We start from the raw sequence: 20,724 nt of genomic DNA, 5'->3' as shown, positions 1-20,724 counted from the left end.
TATTCAGTAATCTTGAAGAAAGCTTACACAGCTTTGATATTTTTTCATTCCTGGGCTAATAATAATTGTTATATCACACAATCAAAATATAATAGATAGTGTGAGCATCCTTGTTGTTTTGAGATTTTACTGAAATCATTTTGAGATTTAGGAAATCCATTCCACTTTGAAGAAATTCTCTATGATACAGTAAATAGAAAACAGTTATATCCATAGAGTTTTCAATTCTCAACTTAATGCTGTGCTTCATGTTAAATTATTAAAGTGAGAAGAGTCCAAGTTCCACTGTCTGAAACTATGGCTCTGAGTTTTCCATTTATCCTGGAAAGAAAACAGCTTTCATCATCTACTTGGTCACTCAGATGGACATTCTCACGGTCCTCACAAACCCCTCCTTCTTTATGTTTTATCCTTTTCTAATCTTTTATCATTCTTTTAGGTTATAAAAGAAAACTGGTATGAAATTGATGCTAGCTACTGCTTTATTAAAGCTAAGAAGACAATATTATTAACTGCAAAAATACAAATAAAGAAGAGTTCAGCAGAATTAAGGATGACTTCAAAGACCCAGAAAGAAAAATGAGGGCAAGTTAGACAAGATGACTATTTAGAGATGCTAAATAACCTCTTTTTTCTTCTCTTTTTCCATTCGTCCCAATCTATTTGGGACATACTTATTTTTCCAACTTCCAGATGGAAAAAATGAAACTAAAGAGACTGGTGTCATTGGTTTTTACAGAAAATAATTATAAATCTTTAATGCAAACATATGCACAGTTTAACAATGTTTGGGTCACAAGCAAAATAGTTACAAATGGGCTAATGAAACAAATAGGAAAATAATCATTTTGTTGGAAATCAGTACCAATATTTTGATGTCAAAAAGCAACAAGTAAACTGGATCTTGTTTATTATTTGTTTGCTATTTTTAAAATAGATTTAGTTTTCCTGCATCATATAGAAAATTCAATGGGAAAGATCATTTAATATCAACTGGCTCCCATAAATCTGAACTAGCGCCTGGGTGAACAGCATGATAATTCTTTAAACAAGTACAAAATCACAGTTCATACTTCTTAAATGATAATATGAAAAGTCTCATATTACTCATGGCAATAAGTTGTGTCAGTTATCAAGGCTCTTCAGGTGTCTAGATATACTATTCAAAAAAAAAAACCCTGCCATTTTAAGTTTAAAAACTAAAGTTATTTCAGTAAGACATAGCTAAAATAAACCTGAATTATTTTAAACATTTTTTATTTTTTTGAGTTGGAGTCTCACTCTGTCGCCCAGACTGGAGTGCAGTGGCTGCTCCCAGGCACCGCAGCCTTGACCTGCTGGGCTCCGGCGATCCTTCTGCCTCAGCCTTCCGAGTAGGCGGAATTACAGGCACGCGCTACCACACCGGGCTAATTTTTTGATTTATTGTAGAGATGAGGTCTCACCTGCCCAGGCGGGTCTCGAACCCATGGGCTCAGGCAATCCACTCTCCTCAGCCTCCCAAAGGCGCGGGATTACAGGCTGAGCCACCAAGCCCAGCAACATTTTTTAGAGAACAACTAACTACCAGGGAATTTTCCTTTTTAGTTCCAAGAGCTTAAATGAAACATTCATGAATTAAATTCAAAGTCTGGCTGTCAAATCATTTCATGTTAATAAAAATTTGAATTACCTGCCTAAGGGCATTATTAAATATCAAATAAAAAGCACACATCCATAAGTCTGATTTCCCCCAATATAATTCTTATGTAGAACTCTGACTAGATTTGTATTACACATTTTAAGATAAAAGGATAAAAAAATGTATTCATAAAAGAATGAAATCAGAATTAGAGTAACCTTAGAAAGAATTCTTGTACCATGCTTAGGAATTTGGGGGAAAATTGCCCTCTTTAAGTAATCTCAGCCACCAAGAACATAAATCCATCCTTTTTTCTAAAACAGTACCTAAACTGTAATTAATTCAAAACTCTGAAAAAATACACATCATCTATCATATAAAGATTATTTATGAAGTGCTTGAAATATATAAAATCTCATAAACAACATTTCAGTCTGTATGTGTGTGAGAAAAAGAGATAAAATAGTGATAGTTATTTAGAGAACAGCAACTCTGGTCTAGGACCAGAAGTGAATCAAACATTCAAGGAAATAATCTTCCTTCACTAAAAGCGTCATTTACAGTTATGACATTCACAGAAAGTATACTGGTAATGTAAACTGGAGAAATGCTTACAGTCGTGCTCACCAACTCTCACTGCATCTCACACTGCCCCCTTCTTGGGCATTTCCCGGGGCACATCTCCCTTCCCATCTTTCCTGCTACTCTCACCCCTCCTAGCTGTACCCCATTCTTCATTAAATAATAACAGCAAGTCATGGACACACTAATTCTATAAACCACCATCTTCTTCCTCCTTCCTATAATGACACAGAAAGTGTCAGTCCTCGTAACAAGTCAGTCTTCAGGTGTGCTCAGGATTTTATCCCCTTCAACTTTTCATGGACTTCACTGCTCAAGCCCCTCCCAGAAACAGCCTTCAGCCTCTCTCTCCATCTACTTGCTTCTCCCTGACACTAGCAGACAGACAAATTCTGGTATTTTTTGGTTTTTTGTCTTTTTTTTTAATTAAGGGGTGGGGGGAGAGAAAGAGTTCCCTCAATCTCATCCCTTCTCTGTGGCTGCAGCCTTCGGCCCCTCGCCCAGCCCAGTTCATCAAGAGTTGCCATGACAGGACATCTCCAGCTCCCCTACTATTCACATTTGGTCTGCTGATGTTAACATTCCTCATTGCTGTGCCACTCTGACCACCAGTGTGGAGGGCCCACTTTGATCTCTGCTCATGTAATGGTTAAGAAAAAGGACACTGCTAGTCAAGGAACCTGGATCAGACTTCCAACTCTGCTGCTCAATAATTGCATTACTTTTGGCTCATAGCCAAACTTCTGTGTCTTGATTAACTCATCTACAAGGGCTCACACAGATTTTATGAACACTTAATGAGGCTATCATATTAATCCATCAGAACATGATATGTACATATATGTGTGCATATATAATCTCTATGCCAAATACTGCTATATTTCAGCCCAGACCTCTTTACTGATCTCTACTCAAAACTCTAATGACCTTTATGACCAGGAGATGATGGGCATCACTCACTGTGCTATCTCCATCCAAAGAAGGTCTCCCCATATCTTCCCTGACACTCAGTGGCACTCCATCCAGTTTCTAACACCCCAAACACCAGAAGTTGTCTCTGACACTTCCACCTCCTTCCACCCTCACCCAGTTCATCACTATATATCACCTACGATTCTATTTCAGAACAAGCTATTGAAAATATATATGTGGGCCGGGCTCAGTGGCTCAGCCTGTAATCACAGCACTTTGGGAGGCCGAGGCGAGTGGATTGCCTGAGCCCATGGGTTCAAGACCCACCCGGGCAACTTGGCGAGACCACATCTCTACAATAAATCAAAAATTAGCTGAGCGTGATAGCGTGCACCTATAGTTCCAGCTACTCGAAAGGCTGAGGCGGAAGGATTGCCAGAGCCCAGCAGGTCAAGGTTGAGGTGGCTGGGAGTATGCCACTGCATTCCCGTCTGGGGCGATGGAGTGAGACTCCAACTCAAAAAAAAAAAAAAAAAAGTATATATATATATATATGCCATCGGCTCACTCCTCTGAATAAATATCAGAGGAGGGTCACAATTATAGGGTCACAATTCATAAACAACAAAATAAAGATTACTTACCGAGGCTGACAAGGCCCTTTAAGAAAGTGGACCTTGAACAATTATTGTAATACTATAAGAAAAGTATTGTCAGTAGTGGGAAATTGCTGGGGGTGGAGGGCATGATTGGCAGTAGTGGGATTCTGCTGGGGGGGGGGTGGCACACCTCATCAATAAGGGTATCTGCATAATGAAAATTTGTATACTTAACCCTAAATTGTACTCCACATCTTTAAAAAAAAAAAAAAAGATATGGACCCTTCCTACCTCACATCTTCAGTTTCTTTTCTTTCTTTTATTTTTTTTTAATGAGTTGGAGTCTCACTCCATCACCCAGGCTGGAGTGCAGTGGCACGCTCATGGCCACTGCAGCCTTGAACTGCTGGGCTCAGGTGATCCTTCCCCCTCAGCCTTCCAAGTAGTTGGAACTATAGGCACATGCTACCATGCCCAGATAATTTTTTGATTTATTGTAGAGATGAGATCTCGCCAAGTTGTCCAGGCTGTTCTTGAACCCGTGGGCTCAGGCAATCTTCTCATCTCGGCCTCCCAAAGTGCTGGGATTACAGGCTTGAGTCACCACATCCAGCATACCTTCAATTTCTATACCTCAGACTCATGGGGCTTCCTTTCAGGTGCCTCAATGCATCAGTCTCACTTCCTCCATAGTCAGCACCACCTAAGGGCCTTTGCAAAAGACATTCCTCCTATCTAGAATCTCCCCCACATGCTTTGTTCTTCTCATTCATGAAATTTATTACAATTTGTAATTGTATATTTGGAGTGTTTACTTGTCCATTGTCAAGTTCCCTATCTCAGACCCTAAGCTCTTTGAGGGCAGAGATAGTGTCTATTCTTCTTACCACTGTATACCCAGAACCAATCACATAGTAAGTGCTCAATAGTAATTTCTGACTGAACATTTTAATTCTTTAGCTCATCCATTATAAGGCTTAGCTTAATGCATGGGTTCTTCTCCCTTGTTATCATATATGACTTAATGAAAGTTTCTTCTTATTCCTATCCAAGATGACCTTGCCTGACCCCCATCATCTCCAAAATTAGAAAAAACAAGGTAGGGGATGGACTGCACTGGCATACTTAGAAACCGAGAATGAATGAACGGCCAGAATGAGGCTGACTGATACACAACATGGAAAGTTCAAGGAACTTCTAGTTTGCCTGAAGTCACTCAAAGCACAGAGTGTTATGTGTTATGATGGATTCAAAATAAAACAAACACATTTCAACCTTTAAGGAGTCTGAAATAGGACAGTAAAATAAGAATACTGTAATAGCTATGTAGAATAAAGAATGCAAAACAAGAGATTCAATTTAAGGGAAAAGCAGAGGTTCTACCGTGAGAACACTATCTGAGCTGGGCCTCTAGGGAGGCTAGTATTTCAACAGGCAGAAGGAAGGATGGGAAGCACGGGCTGAGCAGAACACATTCACAGAGGAGAAAAGACAGCTTTGGCTGGAGTACTGGGTACACACACTGCAATAATAACAAAGAGGCAAGAAAAATGGATTGGGAAGCACATGGATAAAATGACCCACCTTTCAAAATTCCTGTGTCAACTGTCTAGCTCATAAGACTTGAGTTCCTTGAGACCAGAGACTTCTATTCCACTGTGACTCCCTAGCCACTCACTTGGTGTGTGAGTTCATACAACAGACACTAAACAGTCAAACAGATGCCTTCCTCCTACAGAAGCCATAGTCTACCTGCAATGTATAGTCACCTATGCATTCAGGTAACTTACAAGGTAAAGAAATAATCCAGTATAGGTCACTTAAAAAAATATTTTACCTTTTCTACATTTGTGATATTTTATTTTGTTAGTTCCTTAAGGGTAAAGTATATATACAATGAAATCCACATATTAAAATTAGATTACGTTTCAATTCATATACCATATTCAGATAGTTAACAAGTGCTTCTTGATCTTTCAAATAAAAAGCACTTCCACCGGACAAGTATTCCAATTCATGCTAGGTTGGCCCTCATCTTCCCTGAGAAACAAGGGGATCAATTCTGCATTAGACAAGGAGGGTCAACATTGAGGCTGACACACTCCTCGAGTCCGTGCTTTGTGCTCCTCAGTCATTGGGAGGTGACTAACTGCTGCTTCAAGGGGTAACAACGTCAGTTACTTAAGAGGTCCTTGAATGTCTCTGTTTCTCTGTTTCAGGGTGTCTTTTTTTTTTTTTTACGAATGCCATCAAAACTTGGAATTAAAGGCTGTTCTTGTAGGAGAATATGTGAATTATGTATTTTTTAAAACACTGCCCAAAATTAAAATAACTACCTGACCTGTAATTAACAGGGCTTGAGAATGTGTCATAAACTTTATCAAAATAAAGTACACATGTTTTATTGCTAAATTATCAAATTTGCTAAAGATTAACTTTGGTATGTCAGATTTATGTAACTGTGTGCACCTCATTTTCCTTACTTAATCTGAACATACCCCGATGAAGGTAGATTTGTTCCTGTTCTCTTTGGCTATTGAAATGCAGCTCTAATGACTCTGTCACTAAGTGGCTGAGTGGGTCGAAAGTTGTCTCCCAAAATCCCATCACAACCTTCCACAAGTTCTGCCCCTTTAACATGCGTCCTCAGCCTTCGAAATTCTTCTATCTGAAAATAAAAGCAGAACAAGATAGATGAGTCAATTATCAAACATTAGAAGAATGAAGCTTAATAAATGACTTCAAATATGCAGAAATTACAACAATTAGAAAAGAAAAAATTAAACTTCCAAAAGGTCTTAATTCTTCTAGACCTAAGACATTAGACAAAATCCATTCAAGAGATAGCAAAAAAAACAGAGGTATCAAGATCTCTGGACAAATCAAACAGCCATAGAAACCTGTTGGAATTGTAAATGTGAAAACAACATAAATCTATCTTCAAAAAAAGGTTTTATGTCTGTCATAACATAATTAGAATGAACAAATTAGTAAGTGTTCTTATATATTTCCCAAGTATATTTTCAATTAATAGATTCTGATGTTACTGTATATTTAATATTGATTAGATATTAGATTTATTAGATGGATTAGAGGTTTCCTTCATCAAAAGACTTTCTTTGTCACATGTCTAGCCCTTTGGAGAACACAGGCTCAAAGAACACCTATGATTTTCCAGAAGTTAAAGCCCAACTTCCTATCTTGGCAATACTGATTTTCAAGTTCATCTCCCTTTCTAGGGAAGCATTTCCAGCTCCCATGGCTTCCCCATTATATGCGAAGAGGGTCCCAGAGTCCAGAGAGCCTTTTTCCATCAGCCACAAAGCAGTTTCTCTCACTCTCCAGCTGTAAGCCTCCTAAGAACCTGGAGTCTGCCAGACTTGATTCTCTGGGAAGTACTGAAGCAACAAGCAAACATGTGATGAGCATTCTCGAGGCTCATTCCCATCTATTTATTGATTTGCCTACAGGGCTCATCATCTGTTATTTCACTTAAGTACCACATAGTCACATGACACACAGACATTCTTCATTCTTCTTATACAGAAGGGGAAACCAAGGCTGGAGAGGTTTCAAGTCTCCAAATTAACTAGAGGGAGAAGTCTGAGACTTCCAAGTTTATCTGCTGTTTCCCAGCTCCACAACCACCATCTAAGGAATTCTAATCAAGTCAGCAAAATCTATAGCCTGCAAATATCCTAGGGTATTGAGCAAATGTGACTGATTTGAGCAGCATCAATCCACCAAAAGTTCACCACCTAGGTATCAAACCACTATACCTACAAAGGTCCTTAACATGACACACCTGTAGAACTCTGTTATTCATAAAGAGAAATGATATGCAAGAGATTAACTAATTCAGGGATCCTAACAAAAGTCTAGAAACACCAAGAGACTTTAGGGGGTCCATAAAGCCTCTGAATGATATATAAAAGTTTACATGATATATAAAAGTTTGCATTTTACTAAGGAGAGGCTCCCTGACTCCCAGAGTTGAATCTCAGAAGACTCTAATTCTATCCACTCATAGACAAAGTTGGGGAAAATTAAATGACTTGTTAGATTAGAACCCAAGTTAGAAAGTTGTCTTCTAAAGTTCTAATTTGTCATGTCTCCAAATACAAATTGATTTTCCTGAATAAGATAAGTATGACCCAATTGAGACTGCCCTGTTTTGTTGTTGTTGGTGGTGGTGGTGGTTGGTTTACACTAACTGCTTTCTGTATTTATATAGAGGTAACAGTCAGATAAGCAATTAGCAATCTAATCTGCATGATGGTTTTTCATTTGTCCTTCTTAGAGTGGAAACATGGGTAGCTTTTAATGTTTGCTGAATCTGGAAAATTTCTAGACCTTAGAAGTTGCATGAGAATCCTGTATGGTGCTTTCACCTTAAAATTTTCCCTAACTATAGAGTGGAAAAGAACCTGGGTAGTGAGAGGAATTTACACTTTCTCAAAAAGAAGAATATGATTGCGAAGACAGTGGGCTCTATGACCAAAGGCTAGTTCTCACCATGGCTCTGCCACTTAAGACCCAAATGACCAAATGACTTCACCTCTTTAAGCCTCAGTTTCCACAAGTGTACAATAGAGATGATAATAACTGTATTCATAAGGATGGCCTAAGAAGTAAATAAGAAAATTTATGAGAATCACTCAGCATGGTCCCAAGCACATAGGAAGTATCTAAAACAGTACTAGTACTTCTAATACACAGTTTCTTTTGAAGTCAAGCCTTTAGCATTTTCAGATGAATATTAAGCTACAATTGCATATGCAGAATGTAGATAAGCCAAGTCACTGAGGAAATTTAGTCATCTCTCCAAGCCTTCCCTTTCCATGTAATCATACTTAAAACCTGCAACCAGACTCCATAAGTCATAGATGGGATTACTCATGAGCAATGTGGGCTCGGAACTTTACTGCCTAAATATATTTAAGAAATACTCTGATTTTTGTTGACTTTGAAGATTTTTTTTGTATAGCTGGGTTAATTTTATATTTATATATTCTGAACTGAAGATAAGCCTTTCAAGCCCTAGGCCTTGGCCTGAAGCACATCCTGTGAAAACAACTTCTTCCAGAAGAGATGATCTGAATCAACAGATAGCTGGTCTCAAATCACTGTACTCTCAGAGAAAACTATTTCACAAGAAATGTTTTTCTCTGATCACAGCAACACTTTGAAGACTTCAAACATCAACAGAGATCGAGGGGAAAACATGTCTTTCTGAAATGCCAATTTTTCTGAAGTAACCATCCCTCAAAACCCTTTAGTCACTTCAAATGGTTTCCAGTGCATAGTGAATCAGCCCACACTGAAAAGGAGAGATTGTAATAAATGAACAGAATAATATTTCAGGATAAAATCCTTCAACAAAATTCAACTGTCAGGGCATTACAGAGACCATCATTATCACATATATCTGAATGTGTGATTGCATCAATTTTAATGCTACACCACTTAAATATGGTGTTAGTTTTTAACCAATTTAAGAGAGAATGGTGGCTGGGGGTGGACAGAGAAATCCAACACTTCAGGGAGAAGTCCCCGTCTTCTGAAGCTACTAGACTGAATAGTCACTGTTCTCTGACCCAGAGATGGGCTCCAACTGGTCCAAGACATTTATTCCAACTGTCACCAACTCATAAACCAAATTATTCACCAGAAGTTAGGCTTCAAAATTGCTTCATTTATGAGGACATTCAAAGGGCTCATTTCCAGGGTTTGCAGATTGATGCCACTTATCTTTCAGAGCTCTCAAGTTCCTATGCCGATCCTCTAACAGACTTATTCTGACTTATGTTACATGTGTCATGTTAAAAGAGAAAAACGTAATACAGGAAAATCAGTGTGTTCTATCTCTTCTTCATCTATCTATGAACATTTAAGTTGTTTTCATGTCTTGGCTACAATGCACATGGGAGTACAAACATCTTTTCAAGATACTGACCCCGATTCCTTTCAATCTATACCCAAAAAAGATAATAAGCCAGACACAGGAAGACAACTATTAAACAATCTCACTTAGAATCTGAAATAGTCAAACTTACAGAAGGAGAGAGTAGAATGGTAGCTGCCAGGAACTGGTGAGAGTTGGAAATGGGGAGGTGATAATGAAAGGGTACAAAGTTTCAGTTATGTACCATAAACAAGTCTTGGAGATCTGCCAGACAGCACAGTGCCTATAGCTAACAAAACTCTATTGCATACTTAAAATTACCAAGACAGTAGATCTTATGTCAAGTGTTCTTACCAAAAAATAATAATAACGATAACAAAGAGTATAGAGGAGGAAACTTTGGGAGGTGCAAGAAATATGTCTGGCCTTGATAAAACGTGTTTTTTTTTAAGTTGGTTTTCTCATTTTCCTTTATTATTAATAACAATACATGAGCCAACAAATTGTGCTTAAATAATCCATATAGGAATATACAGTGAAATTGATACAGATAGAACTCCCCAGACTTCATGTACTGCAGTCTTGTTTCTGTTTGTTTTCATTTCTTCTACCCCATTATCTAACTTTCCACCTAAAATTATAGCTCCCTCTTCTTTCCTTACCTCTCATCCACAAACCAACTCTCACTGTCACTGACTCTTTGATCTTTGCAATTTTTTTGAGGACGAGACTAAGGAAGACAGCCGCATTTGCTCCCCAGCTACACTGCTGTCAACGTTCCTGATTCCCATCCCAAGCCTATAGGAGTCTGGCCTCGGCTGCTGTCCCCTCATCACCTCAGGATAGTATTGATGAGCCTCACAGATTGGAACTTATTCAAGAATTGCAGATTACAGAGCTTTGGACCACAGGGAAGTGCTGCCTACCACAGAAGACACTGAGAAAATACAAAAGTTTCCACCTAAAGATACTACATTTTAAGAAAGGGAAGAGGGAGTCTCCCAGGAGAGAAAAATTATTGATTTATATTATCCAGGATGGCAGTCACTAGCCCTCAGGTAGTTACTGAGCATTTGAAATACGGCCAGTCCAAACTGAGCTATGCCACGTTGCAGAACACACACTGAGAGTCAAAGACTCAGCATGAAAATAATAATGAGAGAACTCTCATCCATGCTTTTTATATTAATTACATGTGCAAATGATAGTATTTTGAATACACTGGGTTAAACATACCATTTGAATGAATTTCACATATTTGACATTTTTGCTATGGCTACTAGAAAGTTTACTCCTACAAGTGTGACTCCCAATGTGTTTGCACTGGGTAGGGCTGCCCTATACTGTCCTTCACACTCACCTTCAGACTTCAGCATCCTGGTGCTAAGAGTGCTGATATAAATTACAGGTAGAGACGAATGCAGGCAGATGTGAAACAGTGGTTCTCAAAGTACTTGCTCCAAGAAAAATGCAGTTATCAGCAACTACTTCAGACTTACAGAACCAGCAGCCCTGGGGCAGAGCCCAGCAATCTGTGCTTTAACAAGCCCTCCATAGGATTCCCATGCACACTCGAGTTTGAGAACCATGAATGCCTTAGTCTGCATTGTACTACCATAACAGAATATCTGAAACTAGGTAATTTATAAAATACAGAAAAATATGTTCTCACAATTCTGGAGGCTGGAAGCAAGATCAAGGTGCCAGGATTTGGTGTCAGGTGAAGGCCTTCCTGCTGTGTCCTCGTGTGGCAGAAGGGCAATTCAGCCAAATGCCATGTAAAGCCATTAATGAGGAAGAAGCCCTCCTGGTTTAATCACCTCTTAAGGGACATACCTCTTAATGCGATCACACTGGCAACAGTTGAATTTTGGAGGGGATACATTCCAACCATAGCAATGGATATAAAAGAAAATCTACAACAAATGCTCCAAATCATTTGAAATTATTTTCCAACATTACCATGCTATGGCCCTACAGTAGTCTGAACTTTAGAGAAACAGCCCTTCCAATCTCATATGGAGCACAAAGACCCCTATGAAAAGCTGCTGCTTCCTGAATGTGACCAGACTTCCTCGGCTGGCATGCTTCTAGATTCCACAGGCTGAGCACACGGTAGAGCTGTCGGGGCTAGATAGAGTCCCACTTTTCAACTCATAGGAAATATGAAATGGAGTGAAATGGAATGAAAGAGGCAAGACTATAAGAAGAAGAAAAAAAACTAGTGGTTTTCAAAGTTCTAGGAGACATATATCCACAGAGTGAAAAAAAAATAAACAGACATATTCCTTCCTTTCACTGGTATTACTAAGTTGAAAGAGAAATGAAACAGCAAAGGCAGATATTTAATATGAGAATGTAGATAAACTAAGAAATAGAAACAGATACATAGGAGGGAAATGCAGGAAAAAAAAAAGACAGGAAAAGGAGAGTAAAGCTTAATTATCAACGCCTTCCTTGTGTGTATATATACCTATTTGTACAGATGCCCTTGTAGCAAAATACCATGTTTTATCAATTCTAAGGTGAATAGCTATTCACATGTTAATCGGAGCCCAGCAGGTTGAGGCTGCAGTGGCCAGAAGCGAGTCACTGCACTCCAGTCTGGGCGACAGAGTGAGACTCCAACTCAAAAAAAGAAAAAAAAATTAGTCTGTTACGTCAGAAAGTGCCTCACAATTTCTATTGTTAGAATTGATGAAGTTGGTATTTTTATTCTGTTCTTGGAATCTCATTTCCAAATACAACAATCCAGCTGATTTTTTTTTTAACTTTGGCTTCCTAAAGCTCAGACCACTGTTTACCTTAAAGCTATTTAATTGATTATGGATCATTTTTAAAAAAGGAAATTACACTCACTCAAATTCATCCAATTTAAAAAGAAAATTACACTCATTCAAATTCATGCTTTTCCCCCTAGCACATAGTATGCTAACAAGGAATAATATTAAAAATTCAAATAAGCAAAGACGTCCAGTCCCATATTCTAGAATCCTTAGTATTCAGGACAATGAGAATGCTCCCTGTTGGGCTTAATAGTCAACACTACACTTCAGCTGAAGTCCACTCCTCCTGAATCACAGCTGCTATGGACTGAATAGGAAGCATTATGATTCAGGACTTTTCCTTCAAGGATCCTAGTACAAACATTATTTTCCTATGGCAGACAAAGCATTTCAAGATACCAACTGTTTCCGTAATACCAGTAAGAAACTTAGTTACATACCTTAACCCTATGATAAGGGGAAACATTTATCTTTAATTCAATGCAAATTTTTTATGTTTCTCAATATAATCAACTATGTAGAAATTTCACCTACAATTCCCTATTCCTTTTGTTATTTTACATATCAAGCATCTGTGTTGTGAGTGTCTTTCTCTCTCTCTCTCTCTTTTCCCTCTCCCCCTTTAAGTGCAATAATATGAGAGTTCTCAGTTTTTCTTGGTCAAAATCCTAGAATCACATCCTCATCCCTTGTTTCGTCTCACTTTTGCTTCCTTCTCTGGACCTTTTCCATTTTTACTCTGCTTTCTGAAATTATTTTAGCAGCACCAAGTGAAACATTCAAGTCAAGGACAGACTGATTTATATATCCTCCCAAGATTATAATTTTTTTCTAAATCATTCTAAATTGCATTTTAATGTGTGTGGGCATGTGTGTCTATATTTTAACACTGCTGCCCTCTGAGCAGACGCCATAATGGAGCTACATGCTAATAGTACCTAAATCTTTTTTCTTGAAAAGAACTGCTAATTGCAAAGTCATCTATTCTCAAGAGCTCTTAAGATTATTCCTTCCAATACATATTCCTTTAGCTTTGGCCCCTCTTTAGGAAGACATGGTTAATCTCCCAACAGGCAAGGAGTATGACTTTAGAGAGTCAGAGTTAAACTTTGTCACGGGTCTTATTCGGAGGAAAAGTACAAAGCTAGATTCCCTTTGAAGACAGAGACCCAAGGGCACAATGGTCTGTCTCTGGATCTTACTGTATCACACTGGTCAACATGGTAGTAAAATATTATATTATGTCTACAGGACATCAGTTAACATTCTCCAGATAGTTCAACGTTAATGGCAGGGGACTCCTTAATGGAATTCTAGGTGGAACTAAGAATTTGGGGGGCCCACTAAAGTTAACCTAACTGACTTTCAGTAAATTGAAGTTTGTTGTGATTATGAAGAAAAACTTTATTTTTCACTAAAAGATTTGATCTTTCTTTAGAAAATCATCCCTCAGCAAAGTAACACTAAACAAGTATGACTGTACACACTTAGACCTTCTACTTCATTTTCAAATCTATAACCTCTCCTTGTGGCTAAATCCAATGAATACTTTTCAGGACTTAACTGAATGTGTGCAGAATCTGATACTCGTGATCTCTCTACTCCCTTCCCAAAACGTGTCTTTCCCTTCGCTTCTAGACATCATATGAGCTTCTTGACTTTTCCCACCTCTCAAGGCATTCCCTGGGGACACCTCTTGCAATGCTGTCACTCCCCAGTTATCTGGATCGCTTATTTTCTCTCTCTGAAAAATGTTCTTTTCTACATTATGGCTTCACCCACTACCTATATACCATATCCCTTTCTTGGATGTCTTAAAGTAGCAGTCCCCAACATTTTTGGCATCAGGGCCAGTTTCACCGAAGATAATTTTTTCATGGATGGGGGGTAGGGGAGGAATGGTTTCAGGATGATTCAAACACATAACATTTGTTGTGTACCTTATTTCTATGATTATTATAATGTGATATATAATGAAATAATTATACAACCCACCATAAAAAAAGAGGCATGGGCAAAAGTGGTAAATAAAATAATGGGTGGGTCACACACAGACTGAAACAAGGGTCAGGTTCTGACTTAAAGCCTGCTACCAGATGCAGCTGTACAATTGAAGTACATCAGTAAGTTCGGGATAGTTGCTGACAACTTACATTTTTATTGGAGCATGCACTTTGAGAACCACTGTTTCACATCTATGTGCATTTGTCTCTTTGTGTAATTTATATCAGCACTCTTAACACCAGGATGCTAAGGTCTGAAGGTGAGAGTAAAGCACATTGCAGGCCAGTCCTGCCCAGTGCAACATGATGGGAGCCATACTTGTAGGAGTAAACTAAAGTACAGCAACTCACTTGCCACTCACTGGTAGGGTTTTTATATAAGTCGGCAAGCAACTGATTCATTATGGTCTCTGCACAGTCACACCTCACTGCTAATGTTAATCTGCATTTGCAGCCACTTCCCAGCACTAGCATCACTGCCTCAGATCCACCTCAGATCATTAGGCATTAGATTCTCATAAGGAGTGTGCAACCTAGATCCCCCACATATGCAGTTTGCAATAGGGTTCCTGCTCCTATGAGAATCTAATGCTGCTGCTGATCTGATAGGAGGCAGAGCTCAGGCAGTAATGCGAGTGATAGGGAGTGGTTATAAATACAGATGAAGCTTTGCTTATTCACCCACCACTCACTTTCTGCTGTGTGTTCCTGTTCTTAACAGTCCAAGGGGTTTAGGAGCCCCTGTCTTAAAGGCCATCTCAAACTCTCAGTCACTCTGAGTAAAAGGTCCCAGGGATTGTCTTCTCCCATCCTCTTCACTCTACTGTTCACTGTCCATACTCTTTTCTTGGGTATCTCATCTGTTTTACCACTCAGCTCTTTCTTTGATATCAACAATTCCTAAGTCTGTACATCATCTCTGAGGCTCTTGTTATAAGTTTTCAACTATCTGAAAGAAATAATGCTCCAACTGAGGATACAAAGGATAACACACAGAAAGGTAGAAATCTTCTGTAATACTTCTAAAGTCTTCCTGACAAGGACTCACATAGAAAGAGGGTCTCAAAGGAATTGCAATGTTGAAAAGGGCAGGAGCCACAAGGGGGCAGGAGTTAAGCACCCAGCACTGACATAAGACACAACTGACTGGATCCCAAACTCTACCCTTACTACCTTGCAACCCAGGCAAAGGTTTCTTAATCTCCCTATCATCTAACATGGGAGAGTAGAATAACAACAGCAGTTACTATACTATGGGATCAACTGTTCTATGCACTGCTATTTTTTCCAATATGCCTACAAAAGTTCTAGAGTTTCCTAAATCTTAATCACAAAGCAAAACCCAAAACAATTCTCTAACTATTGTCTTTAAATCCCTTCTTGCTTTTCCCATAAAACTTCTATAAAGATCACCTATGGTCTACATTCATACTTGGTTCCTCTCTAGTTTCATCTCACCATTCTATGGAAACCCTTCCCTTGGATTAAAAATGACCTAACTGGCAATTACAGTTATTTCTTGTTCACGTGTCTTGTTTGTAATGCTGGGGCAAATCTAAAAAGAAATGAAGGCTTTCTACAAGGCGGGAGCCTCAAGGCAAACTAGTTGGATAGGCTAAGGGGTTTATCTCTGGAGGAACCGGAAACAGCATAATGGAAGGGATGAAAGAGGAATAGTGTTGGAGAAAGGAAGTCAAAGATCAACAGCCAAGGAGGATATTGCAAGACTCAAGCAGTAAATATACCTAGCCAAGGAAAACATTAGATACCAAAATTATCAAGAACAAGTCAAGATCCAGAATTTAAGCCAGATAAAAGCCAGAAGGAACCATGGGCATCAGAGTCCACTTTTATAAGGTATAGTTAGTTGACAGTAGGGTGAGTAGTACTCATCCTACTCAAATTTTCCATAGGTGTGTCAGTATTAATCTCCTCTTCCTCCAAATCTTGGAAACAATCTCTCCTGTTCCAAATCCAAGGACAACACTCCTTCCCAGTTCTCAAGACTCTTGATCCTTCTTAGTTCTCAGGCGGGTACCAACTCTCCTACTTGCACTGTAGTCCATCACTCAGCTTGGGCTGTCTTGTCTTCCTACTCAACTTGGGCTATGGTGACACGGTGGCAACAATCACTAGCTCATCTGATCATGAATTTATTTTTTCTTCTTGGACTTGAAGCTAAAATGCACTTCCCAGCTTCCCCAACAGTTAAGGTAACTGCACATGACCAGTTCTAGCCAATAGAAAGCAAGCGTAAATGGAGTTCACTAGAAGCAACCCCTAGAAAATTCCCCTTGAGATCCTTCACACTCTTCCCCTTCCTGCTGGCTACATGCCCCCACTTAGGGAAACCTTGAAAAAAAGGCACTGAAGATGGAAACGTTTCTTTCAACTCTCAACTCCTGAATGTCTGAACAGAGAAAAGCCTTCATTATACATCAGAAACGTGTTGGATTTTATGTGACTATAAAATAAATTTTGTGGATATAAAATAAAATATGTGAATATAAAATATATTTCAATTGAATTTTTTCTTTGTCTTAACAGTTTTAGGGGATGCAAATGGTCTTTGCTCTAGGTTTTAACTGTACCCACCACCCCCACCCCCATTGTATCCAATAAGTGATTTTCGATCCCTCCACCTCTACCCCTTTGAGTCCCCAAATTACTGAAATTTTGAGGTTTACCTGTTATAGCAGCCACTATCTTTATTGTTAAGTCCCAGATCTAGACATTAATAGTCCAAAATGCATTCTTAACATTAGATTCAAATTTCTAACATCTTCCCTCTCCTCCACCAAATTAACTTCTAATATTTTTCAAGGTTTATTCCCAAAACCTCCTGGTCCAGGTTGAGTTTCTCCCATGTATGTTTCCAGAGCATCTTACTTATCACAGTTATTACTGTCTATACAATCACCTGTCTTCCCAACTCTATGGTGAACATTCTGATGGGCAATGCCTGTTTTAATTTTAGTATCCTCTGTGTCCAGTTAGTATTCAGGTATAGTTTTTTACAAGAACAAATAGATGAATGAATAAATAATTAGCATTGGTCATATAAAAAATATGAAGGCCCAGAGATGATGTGGTCAAGTTCATAAAATATGAAAGGTATCGGAAGGAGAGGTTAAATGGAGAACTTTTAAAACGAATCCCTAGAAACATAGAAATCAGGAGAAACTGTGAAATGTTGAAAGAAGGATTTTTAAAGATTTAAGGATAAACAACAACAACAAAAAAGGCTTTACTGAGAAGTTAGTAAACTTGAGTGTTAACTTCAAGAAATGATGGCAGATAAAAAAAGTTTATAAAAAGTTACTAAAGAAAATTTGGTTTGCTAAGAATATAGCCCAAGTCTCTTGAAGTTGATCATGAAGGAACAATATAGCTTTCTAGAACATATCCCCTGGACAGATCCCTGAATGACAAGAGACATTTAAAGCACCTCTTTTGTAATTTGTAGTAAAACTCTAAATCATTGTTCAACCCTCCCCATTTAACCTGAGGATACTCGCCAGCAGTGCTTGCAGTTGCAGTGATTACCCTGGGATTTTAAAGAGAGAAACAGAGAGAGAGCAAGAGAGAGAGAGAAATACAAAATATAGTAATTCTCTCTTTTTAAAATAATTCTCACTAGGATTAGAGACAAGTTCTGTTTAGAAATAACTCCAAGAACAGTTGTTGTATTTTATTTTCACATTGAAAACCAGTCAGATTTGCTTCAGCCTCAAAGAGCGTGTTTATGCAAAACTAAATGAATGCGGTGGCCAGCTGCATTTTTATATTCTAAATGAGTAAAGGGTTAAATACATTACAGTGATGCATCATATTCCACCAGCTAACAACCCGGTGACAATTCATTCAGGGGCTCCCACACACTGTGTAATAGCATTTACAGCACCAGTGCAGAGCCCATGGTAGGAGGTGAGTGACCAACAGTGGAGCTAGAGAGCATTCCAGAACTTTCCAGGCCTTTCTTCTACCGTCCTCACTCCTCCACACACAGAATTTTTCTGTACATTCCAAGAAAAAATGCAAAGCCCATGTGTGACTTACAGAAATAACCAGCATTCCTACCTTACTCTTACTGCCAGCCCTTTCCCTTCTCCACACCTGGGAAAATCCACATAAAGGAAAAACTAGACTAATAAAAAGTTTGCCTCTTTCAGTGACTTTTATTTACTGTCTAAAAGCTAATTTTTTTTTTTTTTGAGTCGGGGTCCCACTCCATTGCCTAGACTGGAGTGCAGTGGCACGCTCATGGCCACCACAGCCTCGACCTGCTGGGCTCTGGCGATCCTTCCGCTTCAGCCTACCAAGTAGCTGGAACTATAGGCACACTCTACCACGCCCGATTAACTTTTGATTTATTGCAGAGATGAGGTCTCACTAAGTTGCCTGGGTGGATCTCAAACCTGCAGGCTCAAGCAATCCACTCGCCTTGGCCTCCCAAAGTACTGGGATTATAGGCTGAGGCACCGAGCCTAGCTAAAAGCTAACTTTTAAAACACAGAGCATAAATGAGCATTGGGGTTTGTACATACTTGACCTTTCAATTTACTTTCACTGGCTTGAGACATTTAGCTTTCTTAGAAAAGGAATGACCGATCTGAGGGGAGCTAAAGCTTAAAACAGACACTTTGCTTCCACAGAAACAACAGTTAACCTTTAACTCAGAACTTCGCTCTGAAAGATTCAAAGTAGCGCACTCACCTGTAGCTGAGATATAGTTAAAGGGTATCGGAATAAAATCCAGGTAACACCTTCACTGCAAGGTGGTATCGTAAGGGAGCCTTCATATACCCAGTAATCCCGGAGCAGAGGATCTGTGCAACCACGTGGACATGTCATAGAAAAGGCAAGTTAATTTATAATAATCCTGAAGATGCCAACAGCCCTTGTCAAAATTACAGACGGTCCCAATAACACTTATAAGATGGATGTCATTTTTAAACCAAAGCTTCACATATGACATGTGTATTCTTTTTGTGTGTGTATGTGAGTGGGGGATCTTACTCTGTCTCCCAGACTGGAGTGCCATGGCATGATAATAGTTTACTGCAACCTTGAACTCATGGGCTCAAGCGATCCTTCTGCCTCAACCTTCTGAGTAGGTGGGACTACAGGTGTGCACCACCACACCTAGCTAATATTTTTCATTTTCTGTAGAGACAGGATCTCACTATGTTGCCTAAACAGGTCTTGAACTCCTGGACTCAAGTAATCCTCCTGCCTCGGCCACCCAAAATACCCAGTCCACTTATGTGTTCTTAAACTAATCATCGTGGAGAAAATAATCAATACAAACATGATGAATTCTCTTTCAGTTATTTACAGTGATTTCCATCAATGGATTACTGTACCTATTTGTCAAGTTTAATCACTTATAAGTGTATCCATTTTTTTTCTTTATTAAATGATTTACCAAATTCATACCTAATATTTATCAAATGCTTACAACATGCCAGACATTGATCTAAGCATTTTACATTAATTCATTTAACCTTCACAACATATGGGAAAACTGAATAACAAATGATCAGTAATTTGTCCAAGGTCCCTCGGCTAATTATAACTGGAAGAGCCAGAATTCAAACCCATGCATTCTGGCCCAGAGCCTGTATTTTTAACCATTCAGTTCTAGCTACCTTTACACTATTTCTTCAACAGTAAAATATTAAAATAGTATTATGATAGGATAAAATAAATCATTCTTATGAAATCATTTAGCTCTAAATTAGAGAAATTTATGATTAAATGTGATAGGTATATATTTAACATATGACAGAAACTAGGTTGTTATAGAACAATTAAGTGTAGAAAGTAAAATATACAATATAGCAACCTATTTGGTTTTGTTTGAAACACTAAGAAACAGCATAGATTTTAGGCAGAGAAATGTAAAAACTAAAATTTCACATAAAACAACTTTTAACTCCAAATTATATCTTGATTACTTAAAACAATTCAAATAACATCTAGATAATAGTATTACTACAAAGAGGTAAACTTATAAAATTAGATATAGTTTACTTCCCCCTAGAGATTGATAAGAACCTTGCTGATCAATCTTAGAAGTATATCAAGGTTATTTTATTATACTGGTGTTTTACACAGAAGAAGCCAATTTTTAAAATCACAATAATAAGAAAGTTCTTCATGGATTGATGGAACTATTAGCAAAGAGTTTTTTTATTATTTCAAAAAGTTTACTTCCATAGTTAGAGTAATCTGGAAATGGTACCTGCTACAAAGACTATTTTGCAAAGACTAAATTGCAAAGAAATGCAAAGAAACTATATTAACTAATATA

General features: G+C 38.4%; 1 protein-coding gene across 2 annotated transcripts in view; it reads right to left on the bottom strand.

Moving 5' to 3' along the window:
• The window catches only part of CA8 (carbonic anhydrase 8), a 97,172-nt gene that overhangs the window by 21,987 nt on the left and 54,461 nt on the right, over positions 1–20,724 (bottom strand). The window contains exons 7-8 of one of the 2 annotated variants that reach the window (XM_008067742.1): positions 19,125–19,237; positions 6,213–6,382 (exon numbers count right to left, since the gene is read on the bottom strand). In XM_008067742.1, coding sequence (XP_008065933.1) covers positions 6,248–6,382; positions 19,125–19,237 — 248 coding nt within the window. In that variant the 3' untranslated portion in view covers positions 6,213–6,247. The remainder of the gene's footprint in view (positions 1–6,212; positions 6,383–19,124; positions 19,238–20,724) is intronic. The other variant, XM_021717447.1, reaches the window with a different exon arrangement.

This window comes from Carlito syrichta, unplaced genomic scaffold (genome assembly GCF_000164805.1).
Source record: "Carlito syrichta isolate Samal-C Ts95f unplaced genomic scaffold, Tarsius_syrichta-2.0.1 Scaffold309741, whole genome shotgun sequence".
Classification (NCBI taxonomy): domain Eukaryota; kingdom Metazoa; phylum Chordata; class Mammalia; order Primates; family Tarsiidae; genus Carlito; species Carlito syrichta.
The sequence above is the reverse complement of the archived record's forward strand: the minus strand, read 5'-3'. Positions and strand labels throughout refer to the sequence as shown.